At 43.0% G+C, this 16,446-nt stretch overlaps 1 protein-coding gene and 1 long non-coding RNA gene across 3 annotated transcripts in view; one reads left to right on the forward strand and one right to left on the reverse strand.

Moving 5' to 3' along the window:
* The window catches only part of LOC127008591 (CD109 antigen-like), a 129,347-nt gene that overhangs the window by 18,240 nt on the left and 94,661 nt on the right, over nt 1-16,446 (reverse strand). For both annotated transcript variants that reach the window (XM_050880800.1, XM_050880802.1), the window contains 6 exons: nt 14,081-14,319; nt 12,820-12,981; nt 11,939-12,135; nt 10,478-10,661; nt 10,265-10,373; nt 9,708-9,904 (listed from right to left, as the gene is read on the reverse strand). In XM_050880800.1, coding sequence (XP_050736757.1) covers nt 9,708-9,904; nt 10,265-10,373; nt 10,478-10,661; nt 11,939-12,135; nt 12,820-12,981; nt 14,081-14,319 — 1,088 coding nt within the window. The remainder of the gene's footprint in view (nt 1-9,707; nt 9,905-10,264; nt 10,374-10,477; nt 10,662-11,938; nt 12,136-12,819; nt 12,982-14,080; nt 14,320-16,446) is intronic.
* On the forward strand, nt 6,165-9,701 carry LOC127008593 (uncharacterized). Its single transcript, XR_007761201.1, has 3 exons — nt 6,165-6,344; nt 6,482-8,417; nt 8,572-9,701. It is a non-coding gene; the product is annotated as an uncharacterized LOC127008593 (long non-coding RNA).

The raw sequence follows: 16,446 nt of genomic DNA on the forward strand, positions 1-16,446 counted from the left end.
TGCTCTGTCTGATAGTTTGACGCTTCTTCTGTACCGTGAACCTTAAAAAAACACTTATTAGAATCCGACTGGTCTCCTTTTCGGCCTTTGGAAATAGTTGATGTGAGGGATGGAAGCGCAACCTCAAACATTTCATAAGAACATAAGAACGTAGGAGTCTGCAAGAGGCCGGTAGGCCTGTACAAGGCAGCTCCTTTGAACCAAAGCTCCCGTGAGTCTAACCCCACCTAATATCACTGTCCATGAAGTTATCTAATCTATTTTTGAATGTGACAATTGTATTGGCACTCACCACATGACTGCTGAGTCTGTTCCACTCATCCACAACCCTGTTAGTAAACCAATTTTTGCCTATGTTCCTGTTGAATCTGAATTTATCCAGTTTAAACCCATTACCTCGTGTCCTACCCGGCTCTCTTACCAACAGAACCTTATGAATATCCCCCTTATTAAAGCTCTTCATCCATTTATAAACCTCGATCATGTCTCCACGCACCCTTCGCCTTTCTAGAGAATGAAAGTTTAACTGTTTGAGTCTTTCTTCGTATGGCAAGTTTCTTAACCCTTGAATCGTCTTAGTCATCCTCTTCTGCACCGATTCTAACATTTTGATATCCATTCTGTAGTAAGGTGACCAGACCTGAACCGCATAATCAAGATGAGATCTAACTAATGCTAAATATAACCTGAGGAAGACTTCGGCGCTTCTGTTGCTTACGCTCCTTGAAATGAAACCCAGTACCCTGTTTGCTCGATTTCTAGCTTGAATGCATTGTGCCCTTGGACGGAGAGACGGAGACGGAGAGCCCCGTTCACACTAGCGGTTTTCTCCCGCGCGGTTTGCTCCCGCGCGTTTTTCCTGCGTGGTTTAGAAATCAATGAAGTTCAATGAGGCCCTTCACACGCTGGGCGCGTCGCCTTATTCTCCATCTCCTCTTCCTCCTCCTATCCATCATCACCATCTTCCTACTGCTACAACTAATAACAATAATAATGAGAAGAAAAAATACGATTAATTCCTCCTTTCCTCTTCTTCCTCCTCTTCTTTCCATCATTATATAAAGCGTAAGTAGAGGTAGCTTATATTTCCAGGGGTAGTTTTATGATCCTTCTGGTAATCTGACCCTTCTTCTGTACCATGAACCTGAAACCCCACTCATTAGAACCCAACTGATCTACTTTTCGACCTTTGGAAAGTTGATGTGAGGGTTGAAGCGTCTGAGAGTACCGACCTTGGGCACAACAGAGTAATGGAGGCTCAGGTTAAAGCCGCTGGGAGCCTGCACAAAGAGGCGGCCTAAGCCTAAATGGGCCGGATGTCATTTTCACACACTACGCCAGCCGGTATTTTCAATCAAGTAAAAGGTGTGTGTGTGTGTGTGTGTGTGTGTGTGTGTGTGTGTGTGTGTGTGTGTGTGTGTGTGTGTGTGTGTGTGTGTGTGTGTGTGTGTGTGTGTGTGTGTGTGTGTGTGTGTGTGTGTGTGTGTGTCCCTTCTCCCGTCTCCTCATTTTCCTCCTCCTCCTCCTCCTCCTCCTCCTTATCTTATTCCTTCACCCTCTCCCCTTCTCCTTCTGCTTCTCCTTCTCCTTCTCCTGCTTCTCCTCCTCCCTCTACTCTATTTACATCTCTTCCTCAAACACACACACACACACACACTAACTAACTGACACCAACACGTACCTATAAAAACCAGCCCTATCGTTTCTCTTTTGTTTTTCTTTGTTTCTTTCTCTTCTCCTTTGTCCTATTTTGTTCTCTTGATTCTCCTTGTGTTCTCTGTTATTTGTTCTTTGTTCTTTATGTTCTCTTTTGTCCTCTCTTTTGTTATCTTCGCTTTTCTTTTTTTCTTTTGGTTTCTCTTTGTTGTTTTGTTTCTCTTTGCTGTCTTTTTTGTTTTCTTCGTTTTCTCTTCTGTTCTCTTATTCTCTTTCGTTCTCTGTTGCTCTTCGTTTCTCTTGGTTTCTTTTCGTTCTATTTTTGTTCTCATGTTCTTTGTTTCTCTCTTGTTCTTTTCGTTCTCTTCGTTTTCTCTTTTCTTTGTTTTCTTTTGTTTCTCTTCGATCTCTCATTTGTTCTCTTTTTTCGTTTTCCCTATTGTTCTCTCTTTTGTTTATCTTTGTTCTCTTCCTTCTCTCTCCTGTTCTCTGTTCTTTCTTTCTTCAGCTCATCCTCTCCCTTTCTCTCCTCTTAACTACCTATTCCACCCTTCAAGCATCAAACGAGACGACACACTTTGAACCAGCGGAAAAGAGTAACTCATCAGTCAGGTGGAACAGGTAATTTCGTGCACTAGTACCTGTCGGCTGATTTACCTTTACATCTCATCTCAGGCGTCCCACTCTCTCGCTACGGGGAAATAAGCCTCGCCCCGTAAGAACTCGCACAACTCATCTGCCTCAATTTCTGGGCAGGTAACGGGAAGTAGCAATTCACGTCTCCCCCTTCCTTCCTCTCCTTTTTTCCTCCTCCTCCTCTTCCTCTTTCTCTCTCCTTCCTCTCCTTTTTTCCTCCTCCTCCTCTTCCTCTTTCTCTCTCCTTCCTCTCCTTTTTTCCTCCTCCTCCTCTTCCTCTTCCTTTCTCCTTCTTCTCCTTTTTTCCTCCTCCTCCTCTTCCTCTTTCTCTCTCCTTCTTCTCCTTTTTTCCTCCTCTTCCTCTTCCTTTCTCCTTCCTCTCCTTTTTTCCTCCTCCTCCTCTTCCTCTTCCTTTCTCCTTCCTCTCCTTTTTTCCTCCTCCTCCTCTTCCTCTTTCTTTCTCCTTCCTCTCCTTTTTTCCTCCTCTTCCTCTTCCTTTCTCCTTCCTCTCCTTTTTTCCTCCTCCTCCTCTTCCTCTTCCTTTCTCCTTCTCCTTTTTTCCTCCTCCTCCTCTTCCTCTTTCTTTCTCCTTCCTCTCCTTTTTTCCTCCTCCTCCTCTTCCTCTTTCTTTCTCCTTCTCCTTTTTTCCTCCTCCTCCTCTTCCTCTTTCTCTCTCCTGCCTCCTCCTCTTCCTCTTTCTTTCTACTTCTCCTTTTTTTCCTCCTCCTCCTCTTCCTCTTCCTTTCTCCTTCCTCTCTTTTTTTCCTCCTCCTCCTCTTCCTCTTCCTTTCTCCTTCTTCTCCTTTTTTCCTCCCCCTCCTCTTCTTTCCTCCTTCCTCTTCCTTTTTCCTCTTCCTCCTTCCTCCTTTCCCCCTTCCTCCTTCCTTCCTCCTCTTCCTCTCTTTTTTCCTCCTCCTCCTCTTCCTCTTTCTTTCTCCTTCCTCTCCTTGTTTCCTTCTCCTCCTCTTCCTCTTTCTTCCTCATCTCACCAACGCACGTATACGCTCTCATAAGCAGGTCTGGGTGCGAGAGAGATTTAGGGGTCTTAGCGAGCTCTGATCTCCGTCCAGGGGCACAATGCATTCAAGCTAGAAATCGAGCAAATAGGGTACTGGGATTTATTTCAAGGAGCGTAAGCAACAAAAACGCCGAAGTCTTCCTCAAACTATATTTAGCGTTAGTTAGACCTCATCTTGACTATGCGGTTCAATTCTGGTCACCTTACTATAGAATGGATATCAAAATGTTAGAATCAGTGCAGAGGAGGATGACTAAGATGATTCAGGGGTTGAGAAACTTGCCATACGAGGAAAGACTCAAACAATTAAACTTGCATTCTCAAGAAAGGCGAAGGGTGCGTGGACACATGATAGAGGTTTTTAAATGGATGAAGGGCTTTAATAAGGGGGATATTCATAAGGTTAGAGAACCCGGTAGGACACGAAGTAATGGGTTTAAACTGGATAAATTCAGATTCAACAGGGACGTAGGCAAAAATTGGTTTACTAACAGGGTGGTGGATGAGTGAAATAGGCTTAGCAGTCATGTGGTGAGTGCCAATACAATTGTCACATTCAAAAATAGATTAGATAAATTCATGGACAGGAATATTAGGTGGGGTTAGATACACGGGAGCTTAGGTTCAAAGGAGCTGCCTTGTACAGGCCTACCGGCCTCTTGCAGACTCCTACGTTCTTATGTTCTTATGTTCTTATGTATAGGTAAGCGTGTGTGTGGTGTGTGTGTGTGTGTGTGTGTGTGTGTGTGTGTGTGTGTGTGTGTGTGTGTGTGTGTGTGTGGTGTGTGTGTGTGTGTGTGTGTGTGTGTGTGTGTGTGTTTCATTAAAGTTGTTTGTGTAGCCATTTTTCATGCATGGGGTATCATTATATTAATCTAACTTCATATTCCCTACCTTATTAATTTTGTGTTTATTTAAGTGCTTTGATACCCTGTCGGTTTGTCTTTCTACTTATCTATCTGCATCCATCTCTCTACTACTCCTTTATGTATTCATATCAAATTTTATCTCTATCTGTTTACCTTTCTATCTATCTACGAGTATATATAGAAAGAAAGGAAGAAAAAAAAGAAAGAAAGAAAGAAAGAAAGGAAGGAAGGAAGGAAGGAAGGAAAGAAGAGAGAAAAGGAAGAAAGAGGATGTGTGTGTGTGTGTGTGTGTGCAGACTACTCAGCGTACCACTACAGAGGACAATCAAACACCAACAAAACAACAAACAAACACACTAAGTTAGTTGTTACAATTTTATTACAAGTCAAAACAGACACAGAGAACGAGACACAGCGGCGGAGGACAACACACACACACACACACACACACACACACACACGGACATCACTAAAAACAACAACAAATAAACACAAACAAAGAAACTTCCTCTAAACACGTATAATACAAGAATTACTTGTCACGAACACGTACAAAACATGGTGAGTATAAAATATAAAACGACAGGAGTCTTATAAACACACACACACACACACACACACACACACACATACACGTTTATATACACATGAGTTTCACATAATCATTATTTCTACTATTATAATTATTAATACTATTGTTATTATTATCATTATTATCTGAAGCATTTTGAGAGCTATAGTTTACTTGTCATTCCCAATACGAAGGAGGAGGAGGAGGAGGAGGAGGAGGAGGAGGAGGAGGAAAGGGAAAAAATAAAGGAGGAAGAGGAGGAGGAGGGGAGGAAGAGAAGGAAAAGGAAAGAGTAAGAGAAGAGAAAAACAAAAGGGAAAGAGAATGATTAAAGAAAATAGGAAGAGAGAAAGGGAGGAAGAGGAGGAGTTGAAAAGAGAACGAAGGGCTTAGGAGAGAAGAGAGGAGGAGGAGGAGGAGGGGAAAGAGGAGGAGGAGGGGGAAGAGGAGGAGGAGGAGAAGGAGGGGGAATAGGGGGAGGCCATGATTGCGGATAATATAATATATTATGTGGATAAAAGTTTCAATTAATCTCTCTCTCTCTCTCTCTCTCTCTCTCTCTCTCTCTCTCTCTCTCTCTCTTGCAAGGGTTCTTGTGCGTGTGTTTGTTTGTCTGTCTTTTTTCGCAGAACACACACACACACACACACACACACACATCAACCCATTCAGCCTTACATACAACAACACACACATTTAACTAGGCACGTACACACGCATACACATATATAAACATTCACGTATTCGGGCAAAACATATACATACAAATTTGTACTCATAACGTAGTAAGGTAAGGGATTGGCAGCACTTAAAAAAACATCTATATACGTGACAACAGGAACGGTGGTGATCTTCGTTATAATATTTCGGGAGTTTGTTTCATTTAAATGGTTAGTTCTTAATATTACTACTTCTCTTATGTTTAGGTCATTCACGAGAAATGAAATACTGCAAGAGATGAGTCTTTTTCTTTATAGACGTACGCTTGTTTGTGGATAATTTAATTTTTGTTTGTCTGATTTGAATGTTTGGTTCTTAATATTACTACTTTTTCTTATATTTGGGTCATTCACGAGAAATGAAATACTGCAAGAGATGAGCTTTTTCTTTATAGACGTACGCTTGTTTGTGGATAATCCAATTTTTGTTTGTCTGATTTGAATGTTTGGTTCTTAATATTACTACTTTTTCTTATATTTGGGTCATTCACGAGAAATTAAATACTACAAGAGATGAGCTTTTTCTTTATAGACGTACGCTTGTTTGTGTCTAATCTAATTTTTTTGTCTGATTTGATTGGGTGGTTCTTAATATTACTACTTTTTTTCTTATATTTAGGACATTCACCAGAGAAGAAATACTGAGTTTTGTTTGTCTGATTTGATTGGGTGGTTCTTAATATTGCTACTTTTTCTTATATTTAGGACATTCACCAGAGAAGAAATACTGCGAGAGGTGTTTTTTTTTTCTTTATAGACGTACGCTTGTTTGTGTCTAATTTAATTTTTGTTTGTCTGATTTGATTGGGTGGTTCTTAATATTACTACTTTTTCTTATATTTAGGGCATTCACCAGAAAAGAAATACTGCGAGAGGTGAGTTTTTTCTGTATAGACGTACGCTTGTTTGTGTCTAATTTAATTTTTGTTTGTCTGATTTGATTGGGTGGTTCTTAATATTGCTACTTTTTCTTATATTTAGGACATTCACCAGAAAAGAAATACTGCGAGAGGTGAGTTTTTTATGTATAGTCGTACTCTTGTTTGTGTCTGATCTACTTCTAGGAAAAAACACATCGTTAACCAAGTCTTTCTGAAAATATAACTGACGTACTAAGAAAAGGCCTCGTTACTTCCACACAAACTGGCCTTTACGTATGATCATTAAGATCGTATTGTATTGTGTTGACCCTATTTCTGTAATGAGCGGGAAAACTCTCACGGGAACGTGTCTAATCGTTAATAATGGCAAAGAGAGCCTAAGTAGTTGGAAAATGAGTACCGAAGCGGAGGTTGAGACGTAATATGGGGAGGCGGTGGCTGAGTGGTTAGCGTGCGGACCCCGCATTCACCGCGTTCTGAGCGACACGGGTTCAAATCCGCACGCCACCATCTGGGATTTTTCAGTCACCGCCGAGTGGCCTAAGATTACCCACATGTTGTCCTGAAGACCACCCATCAACCCGGACTCTAGAGGAGACCGTCCAAGTGAATCAAGAATGAGCTCCGGGGGACATCATGAGCCAAGAATAGATGGCGCCACAATAAACACTTGCCTGCGCCATGATGGGCTTGGGCCGACCACCAGGCCCCTGAAGAAATCCTACTGGCGTTGTAGGCTAACACGTAATAAAAAAAAAAAATAATAAATAAAAAAAAAAATAAAAAAAAACGTTTGAAGTCGTCGCTGGAAGTTGTAAAAGTGAATCAGACAAAGGGTCAGTTCGACAGTCCATCACAGAGTTATTGTAATCGCCAAGCCAAACCCTGTTCTCCACAATGATCCGTTATTTCTACTCAATGCCAGATACGACAGAGATTTCCCGTGTGGCTTCCTAAAGAGGCTATTACACTGGGCAAATTTTCCGTGGATTTTCAGTCAAACCACGATTTCCGCTAGCGTGGTTCTCATTTGTTTCTTGTTATTGCTGCTGCTGATGATGGTGAGTAATACCGCCGTCCTTCGGTGAAATCTACTGTAGCTTTGGAAGATCGTGGACACGTCAGAAAACCACGGAAATATAAGAACCACGCCAGCGAAAATCGTGGTTTGATTGAAGATCCACGGAAAATTTGCCCAGTGTAATAGCCCCTTTAAATTTCCTCCTTTTTATGCCCACGCCACACACCAGACAAGGAATTTTCGTCGCCTTTTGTGTTTGGTTGTGAAGCTTACAAATTTGCTGTATTGGATTATGAAACCGGCCCAAAGTTGAGTGTCACTTCTCTCTGGTAAGAAATCGCAGACGTCTCATGGAAGTGGACGAGTTTAATAAGGCTGGGATTACAAGACACTTACCCTTCTCACATCAGCTATTTCTAAAGGTCAAAGGGGGATATCAATCAGATTCTGAGTGTTTTTAGGCTCAGGGTACAGAAGAAGGGTCAAACTACCACCAGGGTCATTAAACTACTACTGGAAATGCCCACAACTCCTGCGAAAGCCTTGTCAAATATGTGTTTCTATAGGTTCACGGTAGAGAGGAAGGGTCAAACTACCACCAGGGTCATAAAACTACTACTGGAAATGCCCACAACTCCTGCGAAAGCCTTGTCCAATAGGTGCTCTTGGGCGGCGAAATGTCTTATAATCCGACCCTTAGTAAGAGTGTATTCAAATTTACGTAGTTTGGACGCATTTCAAAAGGTGCCTATCCGTGTTTTGTTATTCGTAATTCTGTAAGCATTAAAAAAAGAAGCATCGTTTTTGTATTACACGGTTTAAAGGGAGGAGCTTAGTAGTACCGGGTGCGGCGTCCTTTTCGAAAAACAAAGATATCAGGACGTCGTTATAATAAAACATCATAAATCTAGTACTGGTTTTCCTGGGCGTTTTCCCGTTCATGGCGCAGAAATCTTCCTAATCTATCGCCAGGGTCATGAAACCACCCATGGAAAGCTCTAATACTTTTACGAGAGAGCCTTTTTAAATAAGAGCAGGCTACCAAGGTGTCGAAAGAAAATGGGCTCCGGCTTTCTCTGAGTGTTTTCCCGTTCAAGGCGCAAAAATCTTCCTAATCTATCGCCAGGGTCATGAAACCACCCATGGAAAGCTCTAATACTTTGACGAGAGAGCCTTTTTAAATAAGAGTAGGTTACCAAGGTGTCGAAAGAATATGGGCTCCGGCGGTGTTCTTTCTCCGAGTGTTTTCCCGTTCATGGCGCAAAAATCTTCCTTATCTATCGCCAGGGTCATAAAACCATCCATGGAAAGCTGTAATACTTTTACGAGAGCTTTTTTAAGTCGAAGTAGGCTGCCAAGGTGTCGAAACGTTTGGGAATATGGGCTCAGGCGGTGTTGTTTCTACGAACTCTTTCAACGTTTTGGAGGAAGGGACGCAAGACTGGCATTCTCCTCTCCTGGTGAGCTCTGAACATGATGGCTTATTGCTTGGACTTCAATACGTGTGCAGCCAGTCAGTCAGCCAGCCTTCTACTCTACTCTTAAACGTATATCTCCATTATCGTACCTTTTCACGGGCAACGCTATAGATGTACACCCACATTCAGTCAATGCAGTCGTGCTTAAAACTACACACACACACACACACACACACGCACAGACGAGGGAAGGGCGGGGTATAGTTGAGAATAGGGCACCGTTACTAGATTCTCGTACTCACCACACTGCATTTTCCGGTTTCCTACCCCAAACTATAACTAAAAAAACATCACTAGTTAACAGTTTGCACAATAGTTAAATGAATATCGTTATTTATATAGGTATGACACTTTTGAGGCTGAAACCAATAGATGCAATGTTCTGAGTACGAGGATCTGGTAACACTGGCGTCGGGCAAGGCGGGGTCATGCAGGACAGCTGACGCGCCTCTCCCAAGGTCACCGCCCTTCCCTCGCTGCAACCACATCTTTGAACGTATGTCTCTCTTTAAAACTATGTTCTAAGGCCACAGAGAAGCTTAACCGGGTTTTCAAAGGTGATTCTTACGTCAAAGGTGCAAAAGTCATGTACAACTATCACTGGGATCACTAAACGGTCCATGAAAACCCATCAACTTCAACGAGAGGCTTCAAAGAGGCGAACTGAGGCGCCGAAAATTCTGTTTATAAAGACCACAGAGAAGATTAACCGGGTTTTTAAGGGTGACTCTCCCGTTCGAGCTGTCACCAGGATCATAAAACAGTCCTTATAAAGCCTAGCAACTTCAACGAGAGACTTCAAACAGGCGAACTGAGGAGTGGGTACGTTTAAGAATACGGGTTATGTCATACTCCTACTTTTTGCCTCACGGAGTCCACGAGAGGCGGCGCGGAGAGCAAGAGGACGGAGAGGATGAGCGTCAGGAGGCAGGGGCGGAGGGAGGGAGCCTTGCCGCTGTAGTAAGGGCAGTAGGGGCATTGGTACGACCCGCAGACCTCGCAGATGTCAAGGGCGGCGAGGTTTGTGGAGTTTATGATTATTGTCTCGAAGTGTTCTGGGTGGAGATAGAACATTGTTACCAACACCTACTGAATTTTTTTTTTTTTGGGGGGGGGTCAGTGTTGGGGGGCAGACTAAGCAGAAATGAGAAAGTAATGTCCATGAAATAAGTGAAAGGCTGACTGAATGAATTGAACGACTGAGAAAAAGAAGAAAAATGAGAATATAATCCCTTCCTTTCCCCTACAACTACTGCTAATTTCCCTTCCTATCCACTACTATCCCTTCCTTTCCTTTCCTTTCCTTTTCTCATTCATTTCCTTTCTTCTCCTCCTCATATCTTTACAATCACTACTACTACTACTACTACTACTACTACTACTACTACTACTACTACTACTATTGTCTCACTCACCTGGGGCATAGAGTTCGAAGATGGTAGCGAAGCGAACTGAGGTAAGGTTTGCTGCCGGGAAATGTCTTCGTAAGGTGTAGGAAAAACAGTTCATCTTGTCACTGGGAACCTGAGGAGAGAGGGAGAGGGAGAGACAGGTAAGAAGGAGAAGGAGCAAGAAGTGAGTAAGAAGGGAGTAAGTAGGAGACAAAATAAAAGACGAGGTCAACTCACATAACTAAACTGCCAGGAAAGGAGCGTCTGGGACACCTTGACGTCGATGAGCTCCGGGAAGCTGCTCTTCATGGCATCCTTGACGATCTTGTTGGCCACGGGCTGGGCGATGAAGTACCCCGTGGCCACCTCGACCTCCAGGTACGCCGCGTGACTCACCGGGGACACCTCCAGCGCTGTCCACCTGAGGGAAGCGAAGGTAATGAAGTGACTCTCCCTTTCTAATACTTTTCCTTTCTTTATCACCGTTGTTTTACTTTCCATACGTCTTTATTCCGAAAAAAACTCAACTATGCTTCCTTACTAATAATACTTTCTATATAACAGAGTGAAGGCTTTCTTTGTTAATTTATGCTATAAGTTTCCGGATATCGTGTGTTTGAAGATACCCTAACAAAACAACAAAAATGTACCATCCGTCTTGATTCAGAAAAACTCATCTATGCTTCCTTACTAATGAGGCTTTCTACATAACAAAGTGAAGGCTTTCCTTGTTAAATTATGCTATAGATTTCTGGATATAATGTGTTTGAAAATTCCCTAAACTTAACCTGACAAAACAACAGAGGTACCATCCGTCTTGATTCTGAAAAACTCATCTATGCTTCCTTACTAATAAGACTTTCTATATAACAAAGTGAAGGGTTTCCTTGTTAATTTATGCTATAGATTTCTGGATATAATGTGTTTGAAAATTCTGATTAAGTACCCTACGCTTGACTCTCAGAAAACTCATCTATGCTTCCTTACTAATGAGACTTTCAAAATAACAAAGTGAAGGCTTTCCTTGTTAATTTATGCTATAGATTTCTGGATATAATGTGTTTGAAAATTCCCTAAACTTAACCTGACCTAACCCTGATTAAGTACCCTACGTCTTGACTCAGAAAACTCATCTATGCTTCCTTACTAATGAGGCTTTCTATATAACAAAGTGAAGGCTTTCCTTGTTAATTTATGCTATAGATTTTTGGATATAATGTGTTTGAAAATTTCCTAAACTTAACCTGACCTAACTTAACCTAACATAACTGAGCAAGTACCATACGTCTTGACTCAGAAAACTTATCATTCCCTCCAGTTACCGTCTTTCCTTCCTTACTCACTTTCTCCATTCTTCTCCCCTTCCCTTCTCTCTCCTCTCATCCCAACCTTCTCTCTCTCACACCCATTCCCTCCTGTCCCCCTTTTCCCCATCTCTTTTTCCCCTTCCTCCCGTTCAAGGCTCTCCTTCCTCCCTCCCTTCCTACTTCCCTTTCTCTTCCCCTTCCTCTCCTCTCTTCCCTCCTTCTCACGCTTCCTCCCTCCCTCCTGTCCCCCTTTTCTCCATCTTTTTTCCCCTTCCTCCCGTTCAAGTCCCTCCTTCCTTCCTCCCTTCCTATACTTCTTTCTCTTCCCCTTTCTCTCCTCTCTTCCCTCCTTCTCTCGCTTCCTCCCTCCCTCCTTCCCTCCTTCACTCACTTGGTGCATATCGTGGTGTTAATAACGGACTTGTTGCGGAAATGCGGATACGTTTCGGTCACGGTCAGGTCAAAGTATTTCCTCGGCGGCTTCTCCAGGTAGCGGTCGAGGTCAACACCCCAGGTAATGTCCATCTGCGCCACTGCCTGACCTGATCCTTTCGCCTCCAGGAACACGTGACCCCAAGGCCGAGGAACCTGTGGGAATGCAACACGTAAGGTCCAGGTAAGCAAAGGTAGAAGGGTCGTTTAATAGGTAGTTATATACAGGTGAGAAATGTTTGAATATGTTAAGGAATCTGTAATGGTGTAGGAGGGTAAATATTAGTGTTGTTATTATCATTACTTTAAGAGGGGAATCAGGTAGAGAGAGAGGATTGCGGACACTATAAGCCGTCTGTTCAGGAGCTCCCAAACACCTGAGACGCAAAGAAAGAGAAAATGAAAGTGAAAGCGATACGAGAGAAGGAGAAAGAAGATGAGAGAATATAGGTAATAGAAATGGAGGTAGCCTAAAAAGAGATGGGGAAATAAATAACTAAAAATAGAGGCATAGAAACAGACGGGAAGAAATTAACAGCGCAAGTGGTGAGGATGAGAGGAAGAAGAAGAAGAAGAAGAAGAAGAAGAAGAAGAAGAAGAAGAAGACAAAGAAGATGAAGAAAAAGAAGAAGAAAAAGACAAAGAAAAAGAAAGGAGGAAAAAAAGAAACAGAAGAAAAAAAGAAAAAGTATAAAAAGAATAAAAATAAAAATAAAAAGAAAAAGAAAAAGAAGAAACAGAAAAAAGAAAAAGAAGATGAAGGAAAACAAGAACAAGAAGAACAACACCAACAACAATAACAAACATCAACAACAAACAAACAAGTTCAGCATCATTTACCTGGAAGGAGTGCCGGGCCGAGATGGAGCGGTTGGTGATGGAGACGTCCTCGGAGAAGTCTGGCATGGAGGAGGCTTCAATATGCACGTCCAGCCTCGTCACGTCCCTCAGCCTCGCCCGGTGACTGTACTCCGCCAAGGCCTGCATCGCTAACACCGTGTCCTGGGAGGGTGGGGGGAAGGATGCAAGGTAAGGTGGTGTTGTGGGTCCTGCTCTGTTTTCACTAGCTCCTTTCTCGCGTGTCTTTGCGTAGAGGGTAGTGAAGGGAAAGGTTGCTGTAGTGTTCTGCCAAGGCCTGCATCGCTAACACTGTGTCCTGGGGGGGTGGGGGGAAGGATGCAAGGTAAGGTGGTGTTGTGGGTCCTGCCTTGTATTCACTCCTTTCTCGCGTGTCTTTGCGTAGAGGGTAGTGAAGGGAAAGGTTGCTGTAGTGTTCTGCCAAGGCCTGCATCGCTAACACCGTGTCCTGGGAGGGTGGGGGGAAGGATGCAAGGTAAGGTGGTGTTGTGGGTCCTGCCTTGTATTCACTCCTTTCTCGCGTGTCTTTGCGTAGAGGGTAGTAAAGAGAGAGACTGTTGTAGTGTTCTGCCAAGGCCTGCATCGCTAACACTGTGTCCTGAGGGGGGAAGGATAAAAGGTAAGGTGGTGTTGTGGGTCCTGCCTTGTATTCACTCCTTTCTCGCGTGTCTTTGCGTAGAGGGTAGTGAAGAGAGAGATTGTTTAAGTGTTCTGCCAAGGCCTGCATCGCTAACACTGTCCTGGGGAGGGAAGGATGCAAGGTAAGGTAGTGTTGTGGGTCCTGCTTCGTTTTCACTCCTCTCTCGCGTGTCTTTGCGTAGAGGGTAGTGAAGAGAGAGATTGTTTAAGTGTTCTGCCAAGGCCTGCATCGCTAACACTGTGTCCTGGGGGGGGGATGGATGCAAGGTAAGGTAGTGTTGTGGGTCCTGCTTCGTTTTCACTCCTCTCTCGCGTGTCTTTGCGTAGAGGGTAGTGAAGAGGAAGGTTGCTGTAGAGTTCTGCCAAGGCCTGCATCGCTAACACTGTGTCTCGTCGGGGGGTAAGGAGCAGTAAGTAGCGGGCTTTTTTTTTTATAATATTTTTTTTACGCCCTTGAACTGTCTCCTTAGCTGTAAAAAAAAAAAAAAAAGTGCTGTAAGGTGGTGCGCTCTCTCTCTCTCACCCCTTCCCGTTCCGCTTTTCGTTCCCTTCCATCCGTCTCCTCCCCTTTCTCCTCTTTCTTTCCCCTTCTTCCCCTACTCACCACCGTGCTGCTGAAGGCCATGTCCCAGTCCCGCACGGAGGTCAGCCAGCGCACGATGGACTCGACACGCGGGGTAACACCTTCTCGCAGCAGGTACGTGAGCAGGGCGTAGCTGGTGGCCTCCACGGCGTACGCGTCCCACTCCTGCGGCTCCTTCGGCAGTAGAAAGCTCCTCTGGTTGTCCTGGGCGAGCCGGGTGTTGCTGGAGATCTTCTTCGGCGCCCAGTGTAAGCCTCCCTCTGTGTGAGAATAGAGAGAGGGGGATGTAAGGTAAAGGTAACTGATATATGTTAAGTGAAGGTAATTGAAAGTTAATGTTCTGGGCGGGCCGGTTGTTGCTGGAGACCTTCTTCGGGGCCCAGTGTAAGCCTCCCTCTGTGTGACAATAGAGATGGATGTAAGGTAAAGGTAATAGATATATGTTAAGTGAAGGTAATTGTAAGGTTATGTAAAGGTAGAGGTAAGTGAGAAATGAGCGTTTTGTAAGTTAGTTCCTACCTGTATGTAGCTAACGTATGCAGGTATTTTGGTAGTTGTATATAAAGTTACCGAGAATCAGCCATTAGTCAAGCGTCAAACAAAGGGCTTCTTTTTTTTGCCTTTGAGTTGTCTGATGTGAAAAAAAAGTATCCAGTTGGCTTGCCGTTCGTATGGAAATTAAAAGAAAGAGAAACAGGCAATCCATCCTCTGTATTGGGATAGAGAGGAATGTTTTTTTTTTTTTCCAAGTCATTAGTTCTCTTCATCAACAGAGACAAAGCTCTTTTCTTTGTATTTGTCTTTGTTTCGTAACCGGAGAATATAAACAATACAGACAATACAATCCCTTCCAAGCTCTTCATTGAGTGTGCAGCTAAAAACGTATTAAGAGAGAGAGAGAGAGAGAGAGAGAGAGAGAGAGAGAGAGAGAGAGAGAGAGAGAGAGAGAGAGAGAGAGAGAGAGAGAGAGAGAGAGAGAGAGAGTTTCTAATTACACACACAAAACGAGACAAAAAAATCACATTCTCCACATCCGCATTTTAATCTTCTACTCAAGTTTGTGAATAAAAAGAAAATCGAGAACAGGAACCCAAAATAATAATAAAAAAAAAACAAAGAGAGAAAACAGCAATAAGAAAACACGTCCCATTCTCTATGACCAACAAGAAAGAAAACGGGAACACCAAACCAAAGCGTCCTTCTCGTTTTCAGGGGGGACGACAATAAAAAGACTTTACGGGAGATCAATCCGTTTTCATCAGGGAGACGCGAACTGATAAGAGACTAGAGACAGACCGCCCACACAAAAGCCATACAAATAAAAGGTTAAAAGGAAAGCTTGTAAGAATACCAATTTATGTTCGAGGCTAAAGTGGATCAGGTCGCCGTGAAATGGGACCGAGTTGAAGAGTGCCGAAGCGAGGAGGGAAACCTTAATGGTACTCGTGGGTTTTTAAAGGTCATCCTCTTGTACGCAACCGAGAATGTCCTGCGTATAAGTAGAGTGGAGTGGAGGGGTGGGGGTGGGGGAGGAAGTGTATTGGTGGAAGCAGGAGTCCAACTAGCTTTTTTTCTTCTTATTATTCGACATTTTATTTCACCTTAATTAATCCTTATTATATTACTTCTCCCCTACTTTCTACTGGCTCTTCTTCTTCTTCTTCTTCTTCTTCTTCTTCTTCTTCTTCTTCTTCTTCTTCTTCTTCTTCTTCTTCTTCTTCTTCTTCTTCTTCTTCTTCTTCTTCTGTGTTTCTTTCTTCGACATTTTTCTTCACTCTTCTTCCTCCTTATATTTCTATTTCTCCTTTTCTTTTTACTGTTCCTCTTGTCCATTGGCGGAGGCGGGAATCCTGCTAGCTCCTCTTCTTCTTCTTCTTCGTCTTTTTCTTCTTCTTCTGTTTTCTTTCTTCGACATTTTTCTTCACTCTTCTTCCTCCTTATATTTCTATTTCTCCTTTTTTTTTACTGTTCCTCTCTTTTTCTTCGACGTTTTACTTCACTCTCTTCTTCCTCGTTTTCTTTATAATTCTTCTTTCTTTCTATTCTTCTTCTTATTCGTTTTTCTTTCTTTAACCTTTTACTTCATTCTCTTCTATCTTAAGTACTCCTCCTTCTCCTTCTCTTTATCCTCTCCTCCTTTTTTTTCCTATTGTATTCTACTAATCCATCTCCTTCTTCTCCTCCTCCTCATTTTCCTTCACCTTCTCCTCCTCCTCCCCCTATCCCCTCTTTATAAAAAAAAAACGATTCATAGGACCATCGAAGGAAGAAAAAATCCCAGACGAAACACATTTTTTCCAACAAAACAACTCATTTGTCTTGCCAACAATAGGAACCCAAGAGTAGAAGCAAAGGAGAAACGCCGACTATATGAACAAGACCGGCAA

This window comes from Eriocheir sinensis, chromosome 38, assembly GCF_024679095.1.
Source record: "Eriocheir sinensis breed Jianghai 21 chromosome 38, ASM2467909v1, whole genome shotgun sequence".
Classification (NCBI taxonomy): Eukaryota; Metazoa; Arthropoda; class Malacostraca; order Decapoda; family Varunidae; genus Eriocheir; species Eriocheir sinensis.